General features: G+C 43.0%; 1 protein-coding gene across 20 annotated transcripts in view; it reads left to right on the top strand.

Annotated features, from left to right (window-relative positions):
* Positions 1–4,071: 4,071 nt before the first annotated feature.
* The window catches only part of MYCBP2 (MYC binding protein 2), a 200,770-nt gene continuing 179,054 nt past the window's right edge, over positions 4,072–25,787 (top strand). For all 20 annotated transcript variants that reach the window (XM_037377066.1, XM_037377073.1, XM_037377077.1 and 17 more), the window contains exon 1: positions 4,072–4,842. In XM_037377066.1, coding sequence (XP_037232963.1) covers positions 4,553–4,842 — 290 coding nt within the window. In that variant the 5' untranslated portion in view covers positions 4,072–4,552. The remainder of the gene's footprint in view (positions 4,843–25,787) is intronic.

The following is a 25,787-nucleotide window of genomic DNA, read 5'->3' as shown; positions in this document are numbered from 1 at the left end:
TATTAAAAATGGGGTGGGTTTTGTTTGTTCATTTGTTTTCCTTTAGAGTGTCTCTATAAATAAGATAGGGAAAACTTGACTTGAAAAAAACACAACAAAGTGAATACATTTGGAGAGTTAAATTTTTTAATTTTGTAAAAATATTTATTATTTAAATACATCAGCTTTGTTTTCCTTCATTTCTGCTGTATATAGAAATGAAATGTGAATAAATGGAAGTTGGTGCCATTATCTGACCTGGAAAGCAATTGGATAAGGAGGAACAAGCATCTCCATTACAGGAATGGAGAAGAAGCTCTTGTCTCTAATATGGAGGTGGTATAGTACCTGCCCTGTGCTTTTTATCATTAACGAATTCCTTACATTAGAAAAGCACAGGACAAGAATTATGTTGTAAAGCTTTGTGGTCTGTCATGTCTTATGTCTCCCCCCTCAACAGTAACGAAGTCTCAAAATAAATGCTGACAACTCAAAGATAGATGTACATTACAGAGTGAGAATGAGAAACCAGACTTTAGCTTTGTTCATAGAATCATAGAATGGTTTTGGTTAGAAGGGACCTTAAAGATCACCTAGTTCCAACTCCCTGCCATGGGCAGGGACATCTTCCACTACACCTGGTTGCACAAAGCCCCATCCAGCCTGGACTGTTGAAACTATGTTCCAAAATAGTTATCTACGTGATGAAAAACTGTCCCTTTAACTAATCATATCAACAGCCTCACAACATACCTTGACAGTGACAGAAGCTTAGTGACCAAGAGATTACACACATGCCCCCCCCCCCCCCCCCCTTATTACTGGTTTAAGTCCTATTTGTGGAGAAAATTCGATGGTAAGAGCTTCAAGTGAACAAAGAACTCTAAATCACCTGGTTAGTAAATTTGTAAATTTCAAGTTTTATTGCAGAAGTACTGAATTCTGTGGTTTACAACTAACTGGCTGCAATTTGATATGTGAACTGTCTAGTTCACGTATTTTTGAAGTTATCTTATTCCAGACTCCCTGCCTGCTTGTGAAGAAATTACTGTATTGGGTTGTATCATATTTTTAAAGTTTTTTAAAAAAAGGCCTGGAAATATAATTGAAAGTAAAATCGTTAGTTTATGAAACCATGGAACTTTTTCCTTTATGTTCCATCATGCAGGGTATGGGAGCTTTCCAATTACCTGGTGGGAATTCTTGTTCTACTGTGTTGAAACTCACGTTTGTATAATCCTGGTCCATGTGAGCAGTGATAGCAGGACAGACTGTCAGATTCTGATTCTGGATGACTTCTGAACCATTTGTCCTGCTGACACTCATTTATAAAGGTGCCAAGCAAATGAATGCAACTGCTGAAAACCCCACCTTAACGGAAAAGGGAGAGGCTGACTGACAAAGTGCTTCGTTCTGTAACAGCAAGCAGATGTTAGCAAACGGGAAAAAGAGTTCAGTATTATCAGATGTAAGACACACTCTGGTTGCAAAGCACTTAATAGTAGCTTTCAGTTGACTGAATTTGTTTTAATGGTATAAAAAAATCATCTTTCAAATATACTGCTAGATCCAAAACTCCAGCTACATAAAGCAAAGGGCTAATCTGGTGCAAACAGAGTCCCCAAAACTATAACTACCACTTTTAAAAAAACAAACAAACAACCCCCCCCCCCCCCAAAAAAAAAAACCAAACCCAAAAAACACCACAGAAGACAAAAAAATTTGAACCTGTAATAATTTTATGCTAACTACAGGAGTATAGTCAATACCGGATCTAGCATAAGGCTGCTCTGGACAAATGTGTACTCCTGAATGTTCTTACATAGCACAGTACTGGTATTTATTGCTCAGAATCAGTCTCAGAGAAAGAATATGAAATATGAGTATCACAATCGTATTTTTAAAAGGATGAAAAAGAAAAGGTGACTTCCTCTGAGGACCAAACCACAAGCTAAAATATGGCTGTGAATGAGGACTGAACATCCAGCTCCCACCCAGCTGGTGCCATTAACAGCCTCACAAGTTGGACACTACTTCATATTTTGAGTGAAGAGAACTTGGAGGTAGACTATCTGAAGGTCCAGAATTATTTTTGCTGTGCAAATCCTAGTTACGTTGTCAAACACTGTTGCTCGTCACAGGCTAAAGTGTATGGAAGGTGGACTCTGTACTGTGTACACTTTGCAAGATTCTGCCCAAAAGCAAAAAGATTTCAGAAGAAGAGGGATGTGGAGTAGCAGCTGCAGCTTGCAAAGAATAATGCTTACCACACTGTGTTGGGTACAACACAAGCCCAGACAAATTCCAGAGTTTGGAGCAATATGCAAGAATTGCAATAAATTGCATCACTTTCATAAAAGTTTGCCAGCACTTAGCATTTATTGCACATACATTAAGATGGTTAAACAGCATTAGTGAAGAAGAAAAATTTTGAAATGTGACAGTGTTACACCATTTGTCAGGCTGTGTGTGTTTGGTGAAGGAAAAATTACTGTTTGCATATAGAGTAGCAGTTTACAGCCTAACACAAAAATGAGCTAAAAGGTGGGGGGAGTTATTGTTTTTCTTTTTATTTGTTTGGTTTGGTGGGGTTTTTTTTCTGGTTCTTTCCTGTAGGAATGATTTTAGGTAATCCCTAAAAAAGGAGCTACAAAGACATATTACTCTGATTCTCAGAGGGAATATGATTTGGTGGTGGTTAGCACCACAAGACATGGTCCTAGTTTTTTTGTGGCTCCTTTTATCAGTGATGGATTATCCCCCCCCCCCCCCCTTAAGAATTATAGTTGAAAGCTTTTTATGTAGTTACTATTTTAAATACTTCTTGGATGGTCTCTGGTGTCTCTGACTTCATTCAGGGTGTAGCTTTTTCTTCAGTGATGGCAGTAATCCAGCTGTCATTGTGCAACCTGGACAGCTACCTTTGAGAAAACCTGTATGAATTTACTGGGTTTGACATCCCCAGTTCTCTGTAAAAAAACAAAAGTACTTGAAATTTGGCTTGAATGCTTAAGCATTGGTGGGCAACACACAAGCTTAAGAAAGATGGTTCTCTTATATTTGCTGTTATGCAGAATTGTTTGCAAAAATAATGTATCTGTATTCACAGTCAGTGGAATCCCAAGCTTTCTTTAGGCCCTCTTTTGGAGGGGAGAAGAAAAAAAAAAAAAAATATGACAGCATGCACCTTCTTTGGATGACGGTTTTCTGCAGACTGCAACCCAGGCCACATTTGGTATGCTTGTTTGGGTTTGTTGGGGTTTTATGTTTGTGTTTTTGTTTGTTCGGTTGTTTGTTGGTTTGGTTTTTTTAGTAACAAGTACTCTGGCCTGTACACCTGCAGCTCCCAGCTGGGAAAAGTATTAGAAAATGTGGCAAAACCGCAGGGCCGCAATTCCACTGATAAAAGGTAACAATGTAACAGATGTGAAGAAAGTAAATTGGTTGAAAGGCAGTAATGTAACAACGTAACAAGATGAACTGTACTAGCACCTGCTGCCGCCTCCCCTGCCCTCTGCGAGCCGGTAAGGCATCCCGCAGCAAACCAGGCCAGCCTCAGGAAATCCCGGCCCAGCTTGGCAGCTGGAGTTAGTGACCTCTGCCTTAAGCAAGCGAGAGGCTATCGCTCCTGGAAGGATCCTGCCCAGCCAGCATTACACAGCGCAGGCACAGGGCATGCGGGCTCAGCCGCCGCGGTGGGTCGCAGCAGACCCCTGGCGCCCCCGCCGCAGGCCGGAGCGCGGGTGCGGGGCCTGACGCGACGCGGCGGGGCGGCCGCGGCTTCTCCTGGCCGAAACCGGCGGCTCCGGCGCCTCGTCCGAGCGGGGCGGGACGCCGGCACGCGCTGAGGCAGGCGGGCGCGCGCTCCCGGCAGGGCGCAGAGCGCGCCCCGAGCGAAACCTCGCGGGGCCGGCGGAGCTCGACCCCGGGCGGCCAGGACCGCGGAGCCCCTCGCTGGCATCGGCGGGCCCCGGGGCGACCGCCGGCCCCTCGCCCGGCGCGGCAGGTGCGGGCGGCCGCTCGGCCCCGGATTTCCCGGGGGCCGCGCGGGGGGCGGGGCCGGGCGGCGCATGCGCCCGCCGGCCGGGCTGGCCGCCGGAGGGAGCTGGGGCGGCTGTGCGGAGAGAGGGCGGCGGCGCCGCCGAGGAGAAACTCCAGCGGGGAAGCGGCAGCCGCCGGCCTCCGCCCCCCCTCTCCCCCACCCCCCGTAGCGGGAAGGGGGAAGCGAGCGGCCGCCCCCCTCTCTCCCCCCCACCCCCCGTCCCGGAGGCACACGGTCCTGCCCGGAGCTCGGCGTGCCCGCCGGAGGGAGGGAGCGGCGGCCGTCGCTGCGGCCGGGGCGGAAGGCGAGAGGGCCGGTAGCCGCGGCCCCAGAGCCGCCGCTTGAGAGGAGGAGAGCGGTGTTCCCGCACCTCCGGCCCCGGCCCGGGTGGATGAGCGGCCTCCAGGGCGGCGGCGGCGGCTTTTGCGGCCTCTCCATGGCTGGGCCCCGGCGGTGAAGGCAGCGGGAGCCGCCTGTGTCCGCGTCGCGCCGGGAGGCAGCGCAGCCACCAGGGGGCGGGCGGGGAGGGGGATGAGCGCCGCAGCCGCCGCCGCCTCTGCGGGAGCCGCCGTCGCTGCCTGTACCGGGGCCGAGGGCGGCTTCTTCTTCTTTTCCAGCGGCTCCGGTCCGGCGGGGCCCATGGGGCCCGAAGAGGGCTCAGGCGGCGGGCTGGGAGCCCTGCCCGGCGCCCTGGCGGCGCAGCCGCTGGGCTGCCGGAGCCGCTACCAGCTGCTGCTCTCCGGGAAGGCCCTAGCCGACAGATACCGGAAGATTTACACGGCGGCGCTGAGCGACCGGGAGCTGGGAAGCCACCCGGGCAGGTAACGCGCGCCGAGCTCTCTCCCAGGAGAGACGGGCAGCCGCCGGCTGGGAGCGGCCCTTCCCCCGGCCCCCTGCGTGCACCCTCCTCCTGGCAGCCGTATGCCGCCTCTCTCCCGGCCGCCGCCCTCCCGGCCCCCTTGTCAGGCAGCGCGGTTGCCCCGCTGCCTCTGCCATGTGGCCGCCTCCGGGGACCGAGAGGGCGGCGATGTAACCCGGCGGCTGCCCAGGTGCCACCCCCGCCCCGCCGCCCGGGCCCTGCCGCTAGCTTGGCCGGCGCTACCGTGCAGATGGCGCTGCCACCACGCTTTCCCCGGGCCCGGGGGGAGTTACCTGTGCACGCTCCCCTCCCCCAGCGCGGAGGCCGGGGGCTCCGTCACGCCCTTGTGGCGGACCGTATCGGTGTGAAGCCCCGCTCCGCGCGTCCTTCCGCGGCCGCCTGGGGGGATGGAGCGTTTCCTCACGGTGTCCATGTTGAGACCTCGGGTAGAGCTCGCTCTGGCCGGGGCCTGTCGTGCCACTGAACCGGGCCGGAGCCCGCGGTCTGTAGCGAGACACGCCGCTGCCTGCTGCGCAAGGCACCCGCGGACCTCGCTGGCGAGGTCGCCCGAGCGAGGGGCCCCGGGGCTTTGCCGCGTGCGGAGCAGCCGTTGGCTGCCATGCCTTATTTTTCCTCTCTCGGTAACCTGCCGCCTTGCAGGCGGCCTCGTGTCGGGAGGGAGGCTGCGTCCCCTAAGCAGCGCTTCCCAGGGGGAGGCGGGGGTGTGTGCGAGGGGTGTGCCGCCCCCACCCGGCTCCTGAGCCCCCCACGGCGGACGGTGCCCCTCGGGGGCTTCCTTTCCCGCCGGCCGGCCCTCGGGCTCCAGTCCCGGGGCCGCAGCAGGGTGCCTGTTGCTCCTGCCGCTTTTCGCCCGGGACGCGTCGCCGCCCTCCCCTCAACCTGGCCGTGTGACAGGCGGGGCGGGGGCGCCGCGCGGTGCCGGCGGGGGAGGGAGGGGCGGCGGGCGGCGCGCGTGGCCGCCGCGGCCGTTACCCGCACCCCCCGCCCCGGGCCGGGCCGCCCCTCCCGCCGGCGGGGCCGAACGCCGGGGCCGGGGCCCGGAGCCCCGGCCTGGTGGCCGCTCTGCGTGAGGGGGGCGAGGGGCGGGTCCCCCCGCGGTGCCCGGGCGCTCCCCATTGTTTCCCACCGGAGGCCGCAGGGGATGCGGATGGCACGAAACCGGCACGTTCCTGTGTTCTCGGCCTCCGCTGGCCTTCAGCTGGGGTGTGGGTGGCCGGCTCGCGAGGAGAGCTTTGGGGCACCCTGGGTTTAAGTTTGTGAGCGGTTGTGAAGCGCTGGGTGGGTGGCCTCTTCGGTCTGGGCGGGGATTGTCAGTCGGACTGCAGCGGCAGGGCTGAATTCCGCCCGCCCCCCGCCCCAAAGGCTGTGCCCAGGACTGCAATTAACAGGAGAAGCTAAAAGAATAACATAACTTTCCCAATTTGTTCCCGCAAATGCGGGAAGCGTGGCCTGTTAACATTGGCGTTTGGTATCTTTGCAAATACCGAGCGATTTCAGTGTATGATAGGGAAATGGCAGTTCTTTCTTTCCCTGTGTAGAACTGTGTTTTCTTACCCCATATAGTCCTTGGTTCAGTGCTCGTGCCTTTTTCCTTCAAACCTTCTCTTTCTACTTTTGAGCTTTCTATTACTTAATCCTGGGACTGCAAGTGCAAAGTGTAAGGAAACCACTAAATGTAAGGAAATCAGCCCCGCGATTGCCCCATGGTGTTCAGCTATTTGTCTGAACTTTGCCTTAATGTGTCTGTAGTTTTGAATTCGTTGTGTCCTCTGTGTTTTTTGGTTTCAGGATAATTCAATTGGTATCTCTTGTACTTAAAATTGTAGAAAATATTAGCTCTAGGTGGGTGTAAATGTTAATGTTTCTTTTAGTTGATGTTCTTACAATAATTACTTTTAAGATACCATAGGTTGCATTCTTTGGGGTTCTGTTTCTTATTAGCAGATTCTTATGAGAATGCCAGTTAAAAAGAACAGTGACATTTGCAGTTAGTGTATGTCTTTATTCTGGAAGGCTAGATTTAATCATATATCTTGGCTATGTTATGTCATCTTCGAGCAAATCAAAGAAGCCAGACTCCTTGTACAGAGGAAAGGAGTTATCTTAAGCTGTTAGCAAGTAAATGACAGCTAGTTAATGCTGGTGAATACAGCCAATGTGTGCTGTAGGACTTAGCAGTGAAGGAATATTTAATAATCAGATAGTTGTCTGTTACCTCTTGGTACTTACCCCCAGCATCTTACGTATCAGACTGATGGCAGCCAAGGTAAAGCTCATGATCTCCACTGTTTCTTTGTATTGGTGTCACGCTGTTGCAATCTAAGGTTTGAGAATTTCAGTTACCTGGTAGTCTTAAGTAGAAATGGTCAGAAATGCTTTTTTACAAGAAGGATGAAAATTCCAAACATTTTCTAAAGAGATGCTTTGAAGTGATTTCTGATTGCATCTGGTTGCTGCGGTAGATAACAGTGCCAGCTAAAATAATTGGAGGTTAAGGTAATATAGTTTATAACAAGGGTCTTAACTTGATTTTTATATGTATGGAAAATCTGAAGCCTCTCAATCCATCAGTGAGTGTTTGTCGCTAGAAAAATGTCTTCAAGTAGCTTAAACACCTAAACAAATTGGCTTATGAGCATTAATAAAATTCTTCTTGTGCTCCAAGAAGACTAATTTGAAGAATTATTTGCAGTATGTCGACACAGAATTTTTGCTTCAAGTCTGCAAAATTGTCCTCTGCACTGCACATGGTGTGACCAGTGACTGCCTCAGTGAATGCTTTTATTCAAAACCTGACTGTAATGTTTATGAAGAATTAAAAAGCAGCATGAAAATGCTTGTGCATAGACAAGGAAACTAAACTTGTGAAGACTATCTGAAAGTCACAAGTAAGATTAAGATCACATTTGCAAGGTGTTTGTGCTGGCTGTTATCTGAAAGTGATGAATATCATGTGTTGTGTAGGATGCAGTAATTGGCTTTGAAACAGAACTAGCAGCGCTTTGCATTTGCTCATGTGATACTGGCTGCGGTGTCATGAACGCTTCGTTCTCCAAAAGAGGCGGTTCGGTCAAGTGTGCTTGTTCCCCCTGCCACGTTGACATATTTATTTATATAGCCTCTTGCAGTAACAGATTAGAGACTTGCTCTGGGTTAAAATTAACTTGGCAAAAATGATTTGTTGTAATCCAGACTAATTCCCTGATCTGGCTCACCTTGTGATTGTGCTTGTGACAGCGTGAGGTGAAGGGTTGTGCAAAGATCTGTGTACAGAGGTAGCGAAGCACTGCTGTTTTGGTCGCTAACACCAGCCTGATATTTTTATGAAAGCTATCTAATCCTGGAATTTAACATACAACCATCTTTGCTCAGATAACTATTAAGACTCTGTTACAGTACTACTAGCAGTGGGAAATTTACTCATCAAGTCGAGATTGGTTTGGAAGATGAATCTACTCTGAGTGTGCCTAGTTTGTAGTCTCTGCTTTGTGGCTGAAATATATGAAAATTACTAGTAATGGCATAATGGCTGGTGTAGCCATGAAAGTCTGTAAAACACCAATAGGAAGCGTGAGCTTCTTCAAGAGGGCAAATACAAACTTCATGTTGCAGTGTTGTCTCATAGGCTGGGTTCTGAGTGGACGAAACTGGAAGTCTGCTCTCTGTTACTGTAGTCATGTAAGTTGTTAACAGGTTTCAATCCTGAAGCTTTGTGTTTGCAAAGTGAGGTATTTCTGATTTTCAGATTTTTGTTGTCTTCAAATATACATTTTTTTCTATTGTATAACTTAATCCTGACAAACATCCCTATCCAGCTGAACTGCTGCTGTTAGCTCTTGTGCATCTCCGGGTTTTCCCTGAACTGTCAGTCCCTTTAGTCTTCTTTTACCTATGTAGGTACTTAATACCAGAAGCATCAGTTAGGCTCAGTGTGTTCTGTGAAACTTTTTGTCAAATATGGATAGGTATACAAATCTGTAATGGCGCTAGTGTGACCTGTTTTTGTAATGCAAGTGTTCTCTACATAATTTCTACTAACTTGAGATTTTAAAATAAAAATGACAATGTACTCTAAAATGACAGTAATTTCATACTCAAAGATTTTTTTTCTCGTCTGTTACAGCTTATCAACTGATTTTTACTAAAAAGATAATTTTCTTTTTGTCTGTAGGACAACAATTAGTAACTCTAAGAGTAGTATCATGCAGATCCAAGAATCATTTCTGAATATGTTCTTCTTTGGTTCCATTTGCACTTTAAATTACTTGCGAGGACTGTATCTGGATTTCTGTGGTAACATTAGGTATCAGAATTGCAGCAGTATTTATTGAATAATATTTAATATTGAAAATTTTGTATGTTCCTTACTAAAGGAAGATATCCTACTGAGCTTGTCAGGTGTTTAATTTGTTTGCTGCATAAAGCTTAGTAGAAACATTCTTTTAACTATTTTAAAAGCATTAACCATTTGAAAATACAAATGCTTTTGGGGAGTTACTTTTTTTGTTCGTTACTTTATTGCTCAAGTTGTTTCTTTTAACTTAGATCCTTCAGAGTAGAAAAGCTTCTATTTGTATTGTGGGGACAAAAATACCAAACAAATACAGTGTTGTGAAGTGGCTTGATTGAGATCAAGGAAAATGTCAGTGATGACTGGAATGTAAGATTTCTGTTATTAACCAGAAATCAGATGGCTGGTTTTCCAGCTGTTTTGGATGAAGAAGAGGCAGCCAACTTTCTTTCATTTTACAGTGATTCTTTCTACTGGATGATAAATTTTTGGAGGTAGGCTAGCTCATCCACACTCATAGTTGTAAATTATATATCCTTTGGAGAAAATTGATCATTATGTTAGTCTTTAGACTTTTTGAAGTTGACACAAAGTCTTCCCTTATGCCCCTTCTTATGCTCAGTAATGCAATGCTTATTTGGCCCTGGGAATTTTTAAGTATGTATTTTTTCAAAATGTATTGGGGAAGCACTACTGAAACACTTTTGCAATGCCAAGTTATTTATAAAGTATTTATAGAAAACGTGTAGTAAAATTAGATATGTGAAATGTGTTAATTTTGATTGCTGCACATCAGAAAGCCTGAATTTCTGAAGTTCTAAAGCTTTCACAAAAGCTGTAGGCTGTTCTTTGGGACTTGATGCTTTTTAAAAATGAAATCATAATTGTAGAAAGTTTGGAAGTATTCCTTTGATTGAAAAAATAAAGGTTATGTACGGAAAGACTAACAAAATGATAGCAGTGTTTCTTGTGAGGTATTATGCATTACATATTACATTTTCCTGTTTATTCTTGGGGAAAAGTTTGCTCCGTAGGTCCCTTCCAACTGAAATATTCTGTTCTATTTTCCGCTCCTCTGTTTTTCAATTCTTAAATTTTGTAAATGTCATTAAAAAAAAAAAAAAGTTTAAGTTCTTACATAAACTTAGTTTTATTTCATTGGAAAACTGATGTGCTGAGTCTTACATTAAGCTAATGTGCGCTAGCAAAGCTGGTAAGAGTTGCTGTCTGATGTAGGTTTTTTAGCTGCAATACAGTAATGTTTTAGTACTATATTGTGCTATTGGTTAATGGGGATTAACTAACAACTAAACCTGTGTATTTTTACTTACCTTCTTCACCTTATGTTCTGATAAGGAAAATGGTTTTTACATAGTAGTTCTTTTAAAAATCTGTAGTAGTTTAGTCTGACATGAATGTTAGTGTAGAAAACATAATAGAAGCTGGAAAGAAACTAACAATATTATGTTGAGAGACTTAAGATGATTGTTTTATTTGTGTGTATATATATAAATAATATATCATAATTGATATAAACAATTTGAAAATGTAAAAAAACCCAACCCTGTAATCCATAAGAATATTTAGGTTTTGTGAAATATTAGAAAAACATTTCCTTTTCACAAAAATAGAGGCTGAAGCAGCCTTAGAACTCTAGTGATGCTAAAAGTGACCTTTGTCTTTTGCATTTGTGTGTGTCCTGCTCCTTCATTTAGACGGAAAGGCTGTAGTTTGAAAAGGAGTTAGTGAATGTGATAGTATTGTGTTGTGTGTGTGTGGGTTCTCCTATGAATTGTTTTGGATTACATAATAATACTATGTGGAACCTTTTGCTCTTCAGTTAAAAGTTCAGTTATTGGCCAAACCAGAATTGAATAGAAGTTACAAAAAACTGTTAAGCTACTTTATTTTTTTTTAGCTATGAGAGTGTGCTTGTGTGACTGTGTGCCAAGTATCAGCAGCTTATGGTGTTTGTACTGTTAAATAGTGACATTCTGAATGTTCAGCTGTGGAGAAGATTGACGTATTCTCAGCATAATCAATTCGTTACTAAATTGTTTGTATGGGGTACCTAACTATCTAGCTGTAATACTTTGGTCATTATTGGTTAAGCCTGTTTTAGTGTTCGTATGGTAATTGTCTCAGGAAGTGTCTTTTTGCTGAGGTAAATAATAATGACAGCAGGTTATTGCCTCTTTCTCAATTCCTATTTTGGCATTCTTGTAGATACTTCTGAAGCATAGGCAAGAGTTTACATCATTTTCCTTTATTGTTAGGTTAGTCCTTGATGGTTGGTGGTCACTTGATAGCGTTGCCACCTTTAAGGATCTTGGCTGCTTATCCATGATCCAAAATACTGTATTTAATGTGCTGTAAACTTTTAAAATAATCTGTCCTTTCTGAATGTCAGCTTGGGGATTAACGAAGAGAGTATTTGTGGGAATGTGATTATAGGTGTTGGTATCTATACAGCGGCAAAGTTCTTAGCAGCAGCAATATGTCTGGCTCAAGTATTAAGTGTTATACTTTTAGGAATTAAATCCATGTGTGGTCATTGCATTAATTTTGTGTGGGGTTTTTTTCTGCGGATAATGAAATCTCTTCCACTTTAAACCAGCAAACATTGTCTGAATAGTCTGCTGAAGTTCACAAGAATTTGAAATTTTAATATGCAAACATAAGTGAGTAAGTCCTAAGTGGAACAGGAGAGGAATCAGCATATTAGATTTGCAATGATCGTGGTTTATTCTGCTTAATATTTTAACCAGTGACTGATTATTTTTTTCTCTAATTTATTTCAAAGTGGCTACAGCTAGCAATTAGAGAAATAATCAAAAAGTTATTTTTGCTAAATTGGAATTGGACTTTCATTTTTTAAAGATGCATTCTGTTGGAAATTTTCAGGTAAAATATGATTTACTGTGCTCCATAATCTTCAGAATTCCTAATCTGTATGTCCCTGGGATTCTTACACTTACTGATATGAAGCCATCTGTGTGTAACTTCTATATTTTTCTTTCCTTTTATGTTGTTGGTTTGTGGTGGGGGTTTTGGGTGTTCTTTTTTTTTTTGTTTTTAAACTGACAGGAAATGCCAGTTAAAGTTTCAGTTACACTGTCTGCTCTGGCATGTCTCTTAGGTGGCAAATATGAGCAGTTAAAGTTAGGCTGGAGCTGGAGCAATTTAAGAAGTTACCATTCCTCGCTGCTAGCTGTGTTAAATGTAGTAAATGTGCTTCCTGCATACTTAAAAAAATTGTGTTGAATTTGTGTTTCTGCTATGTTAACCATCAGTTATGGGGGGGTCATTTTGTTTTCCTCACATATTAGGATTTTCCTCCTGGTCAAAATATTTTAATGTTTCCTTAGTAAATTCTCCTGACATATGAGTATGTATGTTTCACCAAACCTGTAATTTAAAGACTATGTCTTTAAGGAAAATACATGTGATATATCAGTAATATTGTCTTTGGTACTGACATCCTTTTGTGCAAACTGTCTTCCACATCCTTAGTTTACTTTGAAAACTTGCTCCATTGCAGCACCTCTTAAATACATGGTTGCATTTTTGTCTTTTTCTTCCTTACCTTGCTTGCTACAAACATTGTTTCAGGTTGAGGTGCTGGTTGGAATAACAGTCTTATAATTAACTAAAGTTTTTGTATTGTATGTATACTCTTTCACAGCTAATCTTTCCTAGTGGGCTTTCACAGCCAGTTCTACCATTGTGCATCTCCAAAGGTTGAATACTAGAAACTGGCACATGAGAATGGGCTCCTTGTGCCATAAGTGGCAGTATTAAGGTATATGGTTTCTGTACATCTAGATTTAATGTTTCATATGTTACAGAGTGTATTAATATGCTTTTTTCTCAGTAGCAAGTATTTCATAGTAGATAGCATGTTATTGCTCCCTGCTTCTCTTCAGACTGATGAAGGTGTTGATGGATTTAGTTTTTATTCTTAAACTGAATGATAGTTCTTTCTTTTCATCTAGTATGTCTGTGACTATGTTAGCCTGAGAATACTGTGAGGATTTTTCTTTTGTAACTCATTTAATAAACCTAAATCTATACCGTTTTTACACCTTAAAAAAGAAATAAACATTTTACTTCCTTGTCCCCTCATAAAACTGAAGCCCAATGGTTAGGTTAGTGCCATTCCTTTATTTTATTTTCTTCCTTTAACTTTCCTTGGTTTGTGTTCCTAAGTATCATTGTCCAAGGTAATGGTTTTTGAACTGAGGTTTTTAAACTCTTAGAAAATATTGATTCTGTGAAAGGGTGTTGTGGTTTAACCCCAGTAGGCAGCTAAGAACTGCACAGCTTCTCAGTCACACCCCCTGCAGTGGGATGGGGGATATAGTTGGAGGGATAAAAGTCCAAAAACTTGTGGGCTGAAGTAAAGACAGTTTAACAGGTAAAGCAAAAGCTGTGTGCACAAGCGAAGCAAAATAAGGAATTAATTCACTACTTTCTATCAGCAGGCAGGTGTTCAGCCATCTCCAGGAAAGCAGGGCTCCATCACATGTAATAGTTACTTGGGAAGACAAGCCCCTTAACTACTGTGAATGTTCCCCCCTTCCTCTTTTCAGGAAGGAAAGTTCCCCCCTGGCTCTTATTGTTGAGCATGACATTATATGGTAGAGAATATCCCTTCGGTCAGTTGGGGTCAGCTGTCCTGGCTGTGTCCCCTCCCAGCTTCTTGTGCACCCCCAGCCTGCCTGCTGGTGAGGCATCGTGAGAACAGAAGAGGCTTTGATGCTGTGCAAGTACTGTTCAGCTAAAGCATAGGTGTGTTACCAGCACTGTTTCCATCAAAAATCTGAAACATACAAGCACTATACAAGCTACTCTGAAGAAAAATAACTACCCTAGCCAAAGCCAAGAAAGGAGAATGTAAAATAAGGTAAAAAAAGTTCAAGTCTGTTGTTTGTGGTTTAAATTCTTAGGTGCCGTAGTATTTGATTATTTTGGTCATGATCTCTGTCAGTTTGGAAAAATGTCTAGGTAAAAGTTTTAACCTTAAAGGGGTCAAACCCTGAATTCTTCATTTTACTTCTCCACTGTTCTCATTGTTGCAGTTGATAACATCACTCATCTCTTCTATTGCTGAGCCTTTAAGCCAACGACTGTCTTTATCTGCAGCCAGTCATTTACATTACATCGAGTTGAGCTTGTTCTTAAATAAATGCCTTATTCTCTTGTTTTTATTATTTCAGCCTCTTCTTATTTTGATTGCTTCATCTTGACTTATGTGTATTGTTACTTATGGCTCACCTCTTATCTGGTTTTGCCTTTCCTTTCTTTCTAACATACATGCTCATTCGTCTTCATTATGCTTGTATGTTTTCAGAGCAGTCATATCTCTATTCCATTTGTCTGCAAACAAATCAATTCTCTATTCCATTTTATTTCTAGAATACAGTTATACAGGGTAGACCGTTGACAGCTGTGAACTGGTGAGTTTTCAGTTGCTTGCATTAGGTGGTTGTGCCTTCTGTTATTCATTGAAGACAATGTAAAATTTATTTGGTTTACTTGTAATAGTAATCACTCTAAGGATGTTGTACTGTCATTACCCAGTGGTAATGTGCTGCTTCTTAGTAAGTACAGTTCTTCCTAAACTTCATGGCACATCTTCCGTAAATTAAAATTATGCTGGTATGATTCTGTGTAAGATAGTTTTGTATGCACTTTGGTTTTGGTGGCTGCATTTAGATGAGAAGGTGGCCAAAGGTGCAGATATTGTCATCTTTTCTATGGTTGAATGACTTTTTTATATATTAAAAAAATAAGTGTCCTAAAAGTATTTATTAAGGGTAAGCGATATAGAAATACTTTCCTCTGCACTGAAAAACTTGAGATATTTTCCCTGTATGTTTTCTTACAGATCTAATTTCATAGATGACATTGCAGCATATAAAGAAAAATCAGATAATTACAGAAAAGAAACTACAACTGTCAATTGTTGTACTGAGAGACCATTCTCTTTGTGTGGATAACACTTTGCGGGGGTGCTTTCTTGTGGTTCTCTTTGTTTCTATGAGATTGATGCTTTTTCAGATTATAAAAGGTTATAGATAAAAAAGGGATCTAGATACTGTTTTGTATTTCTGCACCTTTGTAATGGTTAAATGAGAATCAGATACATTTTACTTGTGTGGCTGGTTTTTTATTTCATTTATAGAACCTGCAGTGTTTATGTTTCAGACTGTATTGGAGAAAGAAAAGATACTCCAGCAGCTGGGATAACCCCTTTCATTTTTAAGCCTCCATAATTTCGGTTTTTCAAAAAAAGCTAGTTGTTTAAAAAAGTTAATGTGATGGTAAAATAGTTCTGGGTTGTGAAATTAAAGTCATGATTAAAAAATGTGCAATTTCAGCTCACAAACAGTAGCACATTAAAGTCCCAACTGAACAATCGGATAGTAAAATGACCTTTTTCTTCTGGATCAGAGTGTGCAGGGAGGAGTTCCAGGCAATAGCTAATATGGCTGTTAGTCTTCCCCATCTTCCAGATGTTTATGTACCTCTGTGTTCCTCCTCGGGCAGTGTTCTTTCAAATCCGTCAGTCTCCTTTTGTTCTGAGTTTTTTTAACTTTTTCAGATGCCTTAGAAGCCAGATATAGCCAGTCCTACTAGTCTACCTCTTCCTCTAAGCCTGTCTTAATTGGATTGCAGTTGATGTTCCTTACCTTGATTTATGGATTTCGTTGGCAAGGATTTTAATAATTTTTCCATTTGTAGATGTACTGCTTAAGCCCTGACTTTACTTTTATATTGGCATGGATGAAAATTCATGTCAGGATGCTTGAGTAATTATTCAAAGAAGATAGCATATAAGCTGGTAATGGTTTGGAGTGCATGCATATGGCTGTTAGAAAGACAGTTGAGCTATTGCCCACTTTTAGTAAAAATTTGAGTTCCTCAAGTGTTAGATCTTAGGCTTAATAAATGATTATATCAATAATTTTAAATATTTGAGGTCATCCAAGGATAATATTCTCATTGTTGACAATCAAAAAATACTGAGTTTATATTATTTGGGGGGAAAATTGATTGTGCTCTCTGGCATTGTTTTGAGATCTGCCTGTCAAGCTGAGCAGTTTTGCTCTTCAGTGATTCTCACTGCTGTGTTCCTTAAAAAATCTGTAGCCCTTGATGAAAAGTAATAGTACTCCCAGTAGTTTTCAGTAACAGTAGGTAATCTACAGATACCTTCAGGGAAGGAAGGGCAGTGGATGTTCTTTACCTCAACTTGAGTAAAGCTTTTCATACTGTCTCCCATAGCATCCCCAGGCTGACAAAGTACAGGTTAGATATGTGGACAGTGAAGTAGATTGAGAACTGGTTGAATAACTGGACCTAGAGGTTTCCAACCAGTGAAACAAAGTTCAGCTGGAGACAAGTCATCAGTAGCGTACCTTAGGAGCTGACACTAGGGCCAATACTGTTTAGCAACTTCATTAATGACCTAGAGGCTGGGACAGAGTGCACTCCCAGCAAGTTCATCGATGGTACAAAACTGGGAGGAGTTGCTCATATATCACATGGTTGTGTTTCCATTCAGAGGACTCTGGACAGGCTGGAGAATTGGGCTGAGAGGAATCTCATGAATGCAACAAGGGGAAATGAAGAATCCTGCATCAGGGGAGGAGTAACCTTGGGGGGGCTGGCTGAGCAGCTGTAAGACAGCTCTGCAGAGAAGTAGCTTGGCATACTGGTGGACAACAATCTGACCATGTGCCATAATACACCGCCATGACAAAGGCGGCAGGCGGCTTCCTGAGCTGGGTTAGGAAGAGTGTTGTCAGCTGGCTGAAGGAGGTGCTCTCCGCTCAGCACTGCTAAGGCTGCATCTGGAGTGTCCAGTTCTAGACTTTCCAGTACAGGAGAGAGGCACGTACTGGAGAGAGTCCAGTGCAGGGCCACAAAGGTGATTAAGGGTCTGGAGCATTTCTCTTACAAGGGAAGCTGAGCGAACTGGGACTGTGCAGCTTTGAGAAGAGGAGGCTCAGGGGGATCCTACCAGTGTATGGAGGGTATGAAGAAGAGGGAGCCAGACTTTTCTCAGTAGTGCCCACTGCCAGGACAAAAGGTAATGAGCAAAAATTAAAAAAAATGAAATTTCAGTGCATTTCAAGAATGCACTGGCACAAGTTGTCCAGAGAATTATAGTATCTTCTTGGAGATACTAAAAATCCAACTGTACATGGTACTGGGCAACCTACTCTGACCCTGTTTGAGCAGGAGGTTTCATAGAATCAGTCACAGAATGGTTGAGGTTGGAAGGGACCTCTGGAGTTCGTCTTGTCCACCGCACCCTGCTAAAGCAGGGCTACCTGGAGCCAGTTGTCCAGGACCACATCCAGACGGTTTTGAATATTGCCAAGGATAGAGACTCCACAACCTTGCTGGGCAACCTGTGCCAGTGCTCAGTCACCCTCACAGTAAAAACAGTGTTACCTCAAGAGGTCCTTTCTGACCTGAATGAGTCTGTGATTCTGTAATTCTTAGGAATAGACCACAAGGAGAAAGGATTGAGGTTTACCTGTGTGGGAACAAACACAGAGTGCTGAAAAATCAGTTCTTACAGCAAAGCTGTGTTGCAAGACGTGGTCCTCATGTTGCTGGAAACAGAATCATGGAATCATTTAGGTTTGAAAACACCTTTAAGATCATTGAGCCCAACTGTAAACCAAACACTGCCAAGTCTTTCACTAAACCATCTCTGCAAAGTGCCACATCTACATACCTTTTAAGCTTTTAAGTACCTCCAGGGATGGTGACTCCACCACTTCCCTGGGCAACTTGTTCCAATGCTTGATAATCCTTTCAGTGAAGAATTTTTTCCTAATATCCAACCTAAACCTCCCCATGTGCAACTTGAGGCCATTTCCTCTCATCCTATCACTTGTTACTTGGGATAAGAGACCAACACCTACCTCGCTACAACCTCGCTTCAGGTAGTTGTAGAGAGTGATAAGGTCCTCTGAGACTCCTTTTTTCCCAGGTTAAACAACCCCAGTTCTCTGTTTCCTCATAAGACTTGTGCTCTAGACCATTCTTTGGACATGGTCCAGTGCTTCAATGTCTGTCTTGTAATGAGGGGCCCAAAGGTTCAGCCTCAGCAGTGCTGAGTCCAGGGGGACAATCACTTCCCCAGTCCTGCTGGCCACACAGTTTCTGATACAAGCCAGGATGCTGTTGGCCTTCTTGGCCACCTGGGCACACTGCTGGCTCATGTTCAGCTGGCTGTCCACCAACACCCCCAGGTCCTTTTCTGCCGGGCAGCTTTCCTAGCCACTCTTCCCCAAGCCTGTAGCATTGTGGGGGGGGTGTTGTGACCCAAGTGCAGGACCTGGCACTTCTCCCTGTAGAACCTCATACAACTGGCCCATTGATCCAGCCTGTCCCAGTCCCTCTGCAGAGCTTTCCTACCTTCAAGCGGATCATCACTCCTCCCCAGCTTGAAGTCATGTGCATACTTCCTCAGGTTGCACTCAATCCCCTTATCCATATCATTGATAAAGATGTTGAACAGAACTGGTCCCAATACAGAGCCCTGGAGAACACCACTTGTGACTGGCCACCAACTCCATTCACTTTGGGTTCAACTGTTCAGCCAGCTTTTAACCCAGCATAGAATACACCTGTCGAAGCCATGAGCAGCCAGTTTCTCCAGGAGAATGCTGTGTGAAACTGTGTCAAAGGCTTTACTAATGTCCAGGTAGACAATATCCACAGCCTCTCCCTTACCCTCTAAGCATGTCAGCTTGTCATTGAAGGAGATCTGGTTAATCAAGAAGGACCTGTCATAAAGCCATGCTGGCTGGGCCTGATCACCTGGCTGTCCTGTATGTGCTGCATGATGGCACTCAGGGTGATCTGCTCCATAACCTTCCCTGGCACTCAGGTCAGACTGGCAGGCCTCTAGTTCCCCAGACCCTCCATCAGGCCCTTCTTGTAGATGGGTGGCACATTTGCTAATCTCCAGTCTGGGTCCTCCCTGGTTAGCCAGGGCTGCTGATAAATGGTGGAGAGTGGCTCAGTGAGCTCTTCTGCCAGCTCCCTCAGTACCCTCGGGTGGATCCCATCTGGCCCCATAGACTTGTGTGTGTCTTAAGTGGAGCAGCAGGTGACTAACCATTTCCTCCTGGACTGTGGGGGCTTCATTCTGCTCCCTGCCCTTGTCTTCCAGCTCAGAGAGCTAGGTACGTGGACAACAACTGGTCTTACTATTGAAGATTCAGGCAGTACATACCTTAGCCTTTTCCTCATTCTTTGTCACTATGTTTCTTCCCACATCCAATAAAGGATGGAGATTCTCCTTAGCCCTCCTTTTGTTGTTAATATATTTATAGAAACGCGTTGGACCTCCATTCTGTGGGCCGATAGAAATGAAAGGAATATGAGAGGAACTGAAAAGGTAGCCAAAATTGCAGTTTTAGATAAGTTAATGCTACGTATTTGTCCTAACATTCTTGTTAGAAGAGCTGCATGGTAACAGCATTCAAATGTAATTAATTTATTACTTACTGTATTTGTAAGCTGTTTTAAGTCTTTTGGCCTTATGGATGAAGATTAGTCTTGCTGAGGTAATGGGTGGGTGTCTAGTGACAGTTAGTGTTCAGTGTTTGGGGTATTACTCAAAAAATCCTACTTTCTTCTTCTGCAACCTGTCTTCCACTTGTTTGGTTGGTTGGTTTTTGTTTTGCTAGCAAATATAATATTCAAACTTCTAATGTATCACAACAGGGAAAATACGTATTGTGAGCTAACTGCTATGCAACCGACTACTTTGGCTCTGATTTTGGCAGAAGCAGTTAACTTATTTTTCCTACCCTGACTGCAACAGTGTAAAGAGGAAGGGAAGGTCAAATGACAGCTTTACAGAGGTATTTTTCGTGAAGTATTTCATAGAGCAGTTGTTCCCTTGTCAGAGATATTCAAAAGCCCAGGGATACTAACTAGTGTTAGCAAAGGCATTTTTTCTGAAGAGTTCTGTAGATTTTGTTGCCCAGTTACAGTGAAAGGATTTAGATGAGTGTATTTATTTCTTCAGAAATGTACATTTTGGGATTTATTTTTTTTTTCTGTTTGTGCTTTGTAAGGTGCAATTTTGGGTCAGTTTATGATGAGAGTATATGGCATAATATATATTCTATATGTGCATGTGTATTTCATAAAGCTTGCTAATAATTGTGTTACACTGGGGGAGTTTATGTGTATTTGTATGGTATGGTATGCACTAGGTTTTGGTTTGTATATGTGTATTTTATTCCCTGTCAGCTATATTATGGCAAGATTATTTTGGAATCTTGATGGGTATTATTGTAGGTGGTACAAAAAAATGAAGCATTAAAAAGTTTTTTGAACGGTTGTTTGTAAGCAATTTTGTTTATTGAGACAAGGTCAGATTGGGGGTTTTGAGTGGTATTTATTTTCCTTCTTAAGTCTTGCAGTCTACTGACACTGTGGTTGAAGACACGTTAGATATTTCAGTAGCAGAAGGAATGATTACCTGTGGCTACTTAGTCAAAGGGAGGTATCTGCAAAGGAAAAAAGTAGAGCAAGGAAAGCCTTACGAAAGTTGAGTTGTAGGGTACTTTATGGCAACATCTAAACGTGATGGAACATTTGCTGGGTCCAGTTGACTTGAACTACTTTCTTACTAATTGGCATATTTGTGTTAATGGGAGTTAGATGGACTAAACCTCAAGTGAGCTGAGGACAGAATTAGGAGTTAAGTGGTATAGACTGGACCTAGTACTTGAGCCATTTCCTGAGCATCTCTCATTTTACAGTACAGATGCAATCTTAAAGCACCTACTCTTCAGTGACAGTCAGCGTGCCAACTTTGTAGAAGATAGACAACGTTTTGGTTATGCAAGTTGTTTACTTAAGAGTTGCTTTATGGGGTGTGTTGTAAGGTATTTTCTAATTGTAGATATTTAGGATTCTTGGCAGCTGAAATAACAGTAGTGCAGAGATCACACTGAGGTTGGAGAAATCAGAGGATTTCTTTTGGAAGGTCATGTAATGTGTAGCTAAATATGAGAGGTTTTGTTCATGGGGACTCTTTAAGAGAAGTAGTTGCTTGCAAGAAACAGTGTTCCTCCAGTTCATAAAAGTAAGGCTGCTGAACATTGTAGTTTTTGTAAATCCAGAGAGGTACCAAAACAGGGAGTGTGTAAGACAAGCAGCAACTTTGATGCATTTTACAATATTCAGTGTTTGCATTTTGTCACTGATACCTCTTCATCTCCTTGCCAACATCCAGACTCCACAATATTTTTGTTGCTATTAAGTTCTCTGGTCATAAAACAACTTCTTTAGCTATCGATCAGGCCATTAAAGCTTTGCCCATTTCCTTTGTTTCATTTCTTGTCATTGTTAACTTCCTCATGTGAGTCACTGCTTGTTTGTCCCAAACTTTTGTTGAACTTCATCTTTCTTTCTTTTGTTTTTCCTTTGGCTTTATGTTTTCCAGATGCTTTTCAGTTAACAGCAAGTCTGGATGCCCTGTAAAACAAGACTAAAAAAAGCAGCCTACAATTTTTAGATCACATCTTCTGATCAGCCTTGATAACCATTTTTTCTTTAATATTCCCTTTCCTGTATTTTCAAGCCCTTATAGTTGGACTTCTGTAGCAATGAAAGAGTTTGTAGTTAAGTTTTTTGCTGACAAGTGCACTGGTAATTATCAGCTGTGGTTCTCCTTTATTGTATTTGATATTAAGATGCCTTGAAGCTAGATTATAAATTAACAGCTGTTTTGGTGCGCTTTGGAGGATGGAGTAAATGGTGTGGGAGATAGGGAAGCCCAGCAGAGGCTGTGACTGTTTTATTGTCTCTCCGTAATGGCTCTGCCCTTCATCTCTGTGATCATGGGTCAGATAGATTACCGGCTTACAGAAGATAAGGAAAAAACCTCAAAATGCACATTGTTGTGGTTTACGAGAAAAGTACCTCCTGGTTTTCTGCATTGCTGAAAAGTCTGATGCAGATCTGAGAGAAAAAGTAGCTCTGCCTTATAGTAAGTTAAAACAGTTGCAATCAGTGATGAAGGCAAGAACAGAGAAAGAACAGGCTAGAAAGTAGTTAGGCATTTTCACAATTATGATGAAATTCCCCCTTTAGAGTGGTTGGAAAAACTGGCTGAGGCAATTTCAGAGCTATTAGGAACTATCTTGGAGAATTCATAGAAGATATGTAAGCTTCTAGAAGACTAATATAAAGCAAACTGATAAACAGTGACTGACTAAAACAGGTAAAGGACTCAGGGTAGTCTAGTATGGTTTCTGTTGACTACATTTCTGAAAATACTGGGAAATTACATGTTCTATAAATGAGGATGGTAAATTAGACACAAAATGGATTTATGATGAGCTCTAGGAAGTGTAATACTCGGCTATTAACAGTTGTCTAAAACTAATTTTTCAAAGATTATGGGAAATAATTAGCATTTCACCAAAAGAAATCTTAGTTTTAAGTGCTAAGTTTGTTCTAAAATCAGATGATGATTGAGTTTGGACCCAGTGCCGCTTAGTCTGTACTTCAACCCAGAGCTTGCTCCGAACTGAACTAAACCTTAGAATATCTTGTTATAGCAGGTCAGCTAGGAGTATGCCAGGGCTCTGCTTCTAACCTTGGGTCTGCGCCAAGAAGCATGGGATGATCTTCAAGTAGATGCAAGTGAGAAAAGCTGATGTTGCCCCTCTTGTCTCATTGGCTGGACTGTATCCTTCTGCAGGTGGCACTTTTGGGTGTGTTGCCTTTCACCTGTCAATTTGGCTACCCGTGCTCTAGCTGGAACTACTGTAAGGTGGATTTAAAACTACACAGAAGACCACCCTTGAGAGACTAGCTGTCCTGCTCAAGGGGGGTGCATGCGAAAAGGTGTAGTAGCTCTTGTTCTACACCTGGATCTGTCCTAGGTCCTGAACACTTCAGTCTCATCATTGACAGTTTCAACGTTAGGGTTGAGATTGTAGATTAAAAAATTCAGTGGATGCAAAACGGGGAATGATTACAGGTATACTGAAGATAATAACCTCAGCAAATACTTAGCTTCAGAAAACCTCAATCAGTAAGCACAAATGTAAAACCAACAGCGAATAAACAGTAAGGTAGAAGCTTCTAGTGACAGGTTCTACACATTGTATAGAATTATAAAGTGAATATGATTCAGGAGTGTCATGCTGTTGGAGTTTTTTCAGATTTTTTTTTCAAAATGTGTGAGATTATTTTGTGTAGGAAACCTGAAGTAATTCTTGACCTTTTCTTTGCACTTTAGGATTGTGGGGCTTATTCTCCCTCCACCCCACCCCCCAGCCTGCTCTCTTGTTTTGTTTTCTCAACAAGAAGGGCTAGTACAGAGTATGACAGAATACTGAAATTAGGTGTTAGCGATCTAAATGATTTGTGGTTTAGGCTAAAGGAACTGAGACTGCTTAATTGACAAGATTTATTTCTCCTTATACTCAAAATAAATTCAAAGTAACTGTGGAAAAAGAGGAAAATAAAGTGATTTTTCTACAATAAAAACATAAAAAAGTAGCATTTAATTGCTGTAAGGGTGATTTAGAAAAGACCTCACAAAGAGCTTTCTAGTAGGATTACTTACGACATGGTGGAAGTATGATCATTGGCAGTGTTTAGTATCTCCACAGAGAAAACATGTGTTAGGAATTAATTGAAATTTTACTATCCCCTGGACCAGGGAATAGAAAGACTGACCTTTCAGAGTTCTTTCCAGACACTGTTTTTAACAATTATAGAGTACCTTTCACTTGTCTGTATTTTAGATTGCCTGGGGGCATGCACAAGTTTTCTGTACCACTGAAGTTTGGGAAAGTCTTGTTAAAAATCCTGTACACAGTGTCCACATTAATTCATCTGCACAGGAAACTCTTGATTGTTGCATGTAAGCGTATTCTTTGTCATGCACTTCTCTAGTATACCCTTGGGCATCAGTTATATCCAAGAAAGTGTGGATTGATTCAAGTGGCTGGCCTGTCTTAATACAGGCATATATTTTAAGTGTGGTAGAGTGGTTTTCATCCCTTGTTCTCTTCATAGCTTTGCATAGTATTCTAGGTTTGATTATGCTGACTAATTCCCATAGAAGTCTGCTCTTATGCCTGAATTTGTTGTATGTTTGCTTATCCAGATGGTGAACAGCTGAAAAGCTCAGTATGTCTCTACTTGGAAGCGTAATCAGAAACATGGCTTGACACCAGGAAAAATGCTAAACTCCGAATAAGAAAAAAATGTACTCTTTCTCCAATGTACAACCACATTTATTGTGCAGTCAAATTTTCCTTTACTATGTAAACAAACAGTGAGGATCACAGGGTAGTTGAGATTATAAGGGATCTCTGGGGACTGTCTAGTCCAACCTTCCCGCTCAGAGCAGGATCATTCAGAGCAGGTTGCTCTGCATTTTGTCCAGTTGAATTTTGGATATATTCAAGGATGGAGAATCTATAGCCTCCCAGGGGCAATCAGTTCCAGTGTTTGGCCACTCTTACAGTTCTTATTTTTAAATGGAACTTCCTGTATTTCACTTTTTCCCCCCTTGTCTCTCAGCCTGTCACTGGATGTTGTTCAGAAGAGTCTGGCTCCACCATCTTTACTGTCTCCCATCAGGTGTATATCCACATTGAGAAAATTCCACCCTTGCTGGCCCAGATTTTCTCTTTTCCCAGTTAAACAATCTCTGCTTCCTCGGTTTCTCCTCATATGACAGACACTGTGTGGTCCCCTAAGCATTGTAGTGGTACTTCTCAGGAGTTGCTCCAGTAAGCGAGTCTCTCTTGTATTGGGGAGCCCCAAACTGGTCATGGTACTCCAGATGTGGTCTTGCCAGTACTGTGTAGAGCATAAAAGCCAATGTTGTCAACCTGCTGGCAACACTTTTCCAATCCCAGCCCAGGAGGCTGTGTGCAGCCTTTGCTTCAGGGGCATGTTACTGACTGATGTTCAGTATGTCCACCATGAGCACCCGTAGGTCTTTCTCTGTAAAGCTACTTTCCAGCCAGTTGGCTGACAGTGTCTACAGCTGAAAAGCTCAGTATGTCTCTACTTGGAAGCGTAATCAGAAACATGGCTTGACACCAGGAAAAATGCTAAACTCCGAATAAGAAAAAAATGTACTCTTTCTCCAATGTACAACCACATTTATTGTGCAGTCAGTTTTCCTGGGGTTGTTCCTCTCCAGATGTAGGACTTCGCATTTCCCCATGTTAAACTTGAGATAACTGGTGGCCCTCTTTTTCAGTCTGTTGAGGTCCCTTTGAATGGCAGCACAACCCTCTGGTTTATCGACGACTCCTCCGGGTGCCTCTGCAAACTGGTTTGAAGATGCACTCTGTCCCATCATTTGCAACCCTTTGACCGTAGCAACTTGGCCTGTTTTCAGTCCATGTTTTTCTAGCTTGTATTTCATTGGTTTGTGTATGGGGATGTTGTGACTGACAGTGTCAAAAGCCTTACTAAATTTGAAATAAATAATCCATTGCTCTCCAGTTACCCAGTAAGGCAGCTTTCTCATTGTAGGAGGCTACCAGGTTGGTCAAGCATGATTTCCT

This window comes from Falco rusticolus, chromosome 2 (assembly GCF_015220075.1).
Source record: "Falco rusticolus isolate bFalRus1 chromosome 2, bFalRus1.pri, whole genome shotgun sequence".
Classification (NCBI taxonomy): domain Eukaryota; kingdom Metazoa; phylum Chordata; class Aves; order Falconiformes; family Falconidae; genus Falco; species Falco rusticolus.
Note: the sequence above shows the minus strand (reverse complement) of the source record. Positions and strands in the feature narration are given on the sequence as shown.